Source organism: Volvox carteri (genome assembly GCF_000143455.1).
Source record: "Volvox carteri f. nagariensis unplaced genomic scaffold VOLCAscaffold_32, whole genome shotgun sequence".
In the NCBI taxonomy this organism is placed as follows: Eukaryota; Viridiplantae; Chlorophyta; class Chlorophyceae; order Chlamydomonadales; family Volvocaceae; genus Volvox; species Volvox carteri.
Genome location: NW_003307575.1, coordinates 153233 through 154870, shown reverse-complemented (window position 1 = coordinate 154870; position 1638 = coordinate 153233). Strand labels below are relative to the sequence as shown.

The following is a 1638-nucleotide window of genomic DNA, read 5'->3' as shown; positions in this document are numbered from 1 at the left end:
CCTTAGCGCTCACTTTGCGGCGGTACTGCGGTGAACCCCTCGTACCCCCCCCCAGGAACCGGGAGAGCGCCGAAACAGCCATTCACGCGTCCTTGACGCTGTACCTTTTGTGCGCGTGTGTGTGTATGTGTGTATGTGTGTGTGCGAGGGGTGGGTGGGTGGGAAATGAAAAAACACACTCAACACGCACACGCACACACTGTGCGCGTATAGTAGTGCTTCCCCGGACAGCCATGTCAATAAATGTCCACCTTCCCCACCTTCCTGCTCCTGCCTGTTTGCCTGTCTGTCTGTCTGTCTGTCTGTTCGTGTAACCGTCTGTCGCCGTCTCTGCATGGCACACACCGTCTCCGATGAACGTAGGAGCGTTAGAGAGGTTGCGGCTGTTCTCTCGCGTCAAGCCATATTCCGCCACAGATCGCCCGCCTTTCCATTTCCACCACCACACACCATCAATGCTTTATAGAATTGCATTGCATCAATGAACACACAATCACATTAATATAATATACACACAATGTGAGAGCACCGTGGCAGATCATCTGCATTAACATGTCGTACAGGCAGCATGTACGAACATGTACGTGCAAGCATACATACATACATACATACATACATACATACATACATACATACATACATACATACATACATACATACATACATACATACATACATACATACATACATATATACATACATACATACATACATACATGCACGCCAGACGAGGCCCGACAAATGCGCCGTTAGTTGATCTCGCTACTTTAAATCAAACTGGGCACGCTGTTGCGCGCGCTGTGTACCCCCCGACCCCCTCGACCCACACCAGCAACCAGTAACTCGAACTGGACGGACATATACATACATACGGACGGACATATACATACATACGGACGGACATATACATAGATACGGACGGACAGACCTGAAAACATGCTTTGAAATACTGTTGTTGTGTAAGCGGGTTAACATTGGGTGATGGTGGGTAAGCGCACATGTTCTCTCATGAACAGATGAAGAGAGAGGCAGAGAGTGTGTGTCTGTGTGTGTGTGTGTGTGCAGATAGGCGCGGTGAAGCCGCCACACACCAGCTTTGTGTAACTTCTTTTTCGACACGGATAACGAACACTAACCGCGAACCCGCGGGCCCCCCGGGTAGAGGGCCAGAGCACTCGCTGCACCAGAGACACAAACACAGACGCGGCGTATCCCTAACCCCCCACCTTACATAACCTCGCGTATCCACCTGCTCTCTCTCTCACACACACACACACACACACACACACACACCCCACACAGACATACACACACATACACACATACACAACGCCCCACCCAGCAGCCAATCGACCCCCCGCCAGCGGTGGTCATCACATCAAAGCAAGCTCCCGGGGAAAACGAACGGCCTGCGTGTGTGTATGCATGTATGTTTGTGTGTGTGCGGGAATGGATGTGCACAGCAGCAGCGGCGGGGACGGTATGAGAGAAAACAAAGCTCGCAGGCAGAGGGGAAAGGGTTGAGGGGATGGAGGAGGCGATGCATTTGCCGCGGAAGCAGAAGCCAACCCGCATGACATAAGAGAGACATTGACATATAATATATTATTGCTATATATTATTGCTATGTAGCAATAG

General features: G+C 50.6%; 1 protein-coding gene across 1 annotated transcript in view; it reads right to left on the bottom strand.

Moving 5' to 3' along the window:
* Positions 1 to 1378: 1378 nt before the first annotated feature.
* Positions 1379 to 1638, bottom strand: part of VOLCADRAFT_93498 (uncharacterized protein) — a gene marked incomplete at both ends in the record, with an annotated part of 30466 nt that continues 30206 nt past the window's right edge. Inside the window, one exon of the mRNA XM_002952733.1 lies at positions 1379 to 1409. Within this exon, the coding sequence (XP_002952779.1) occupies positions 1379 to 1409 (31 nt within the window). The remainder of the gene's footprint in view (positions 1410 to 1638) is intronic.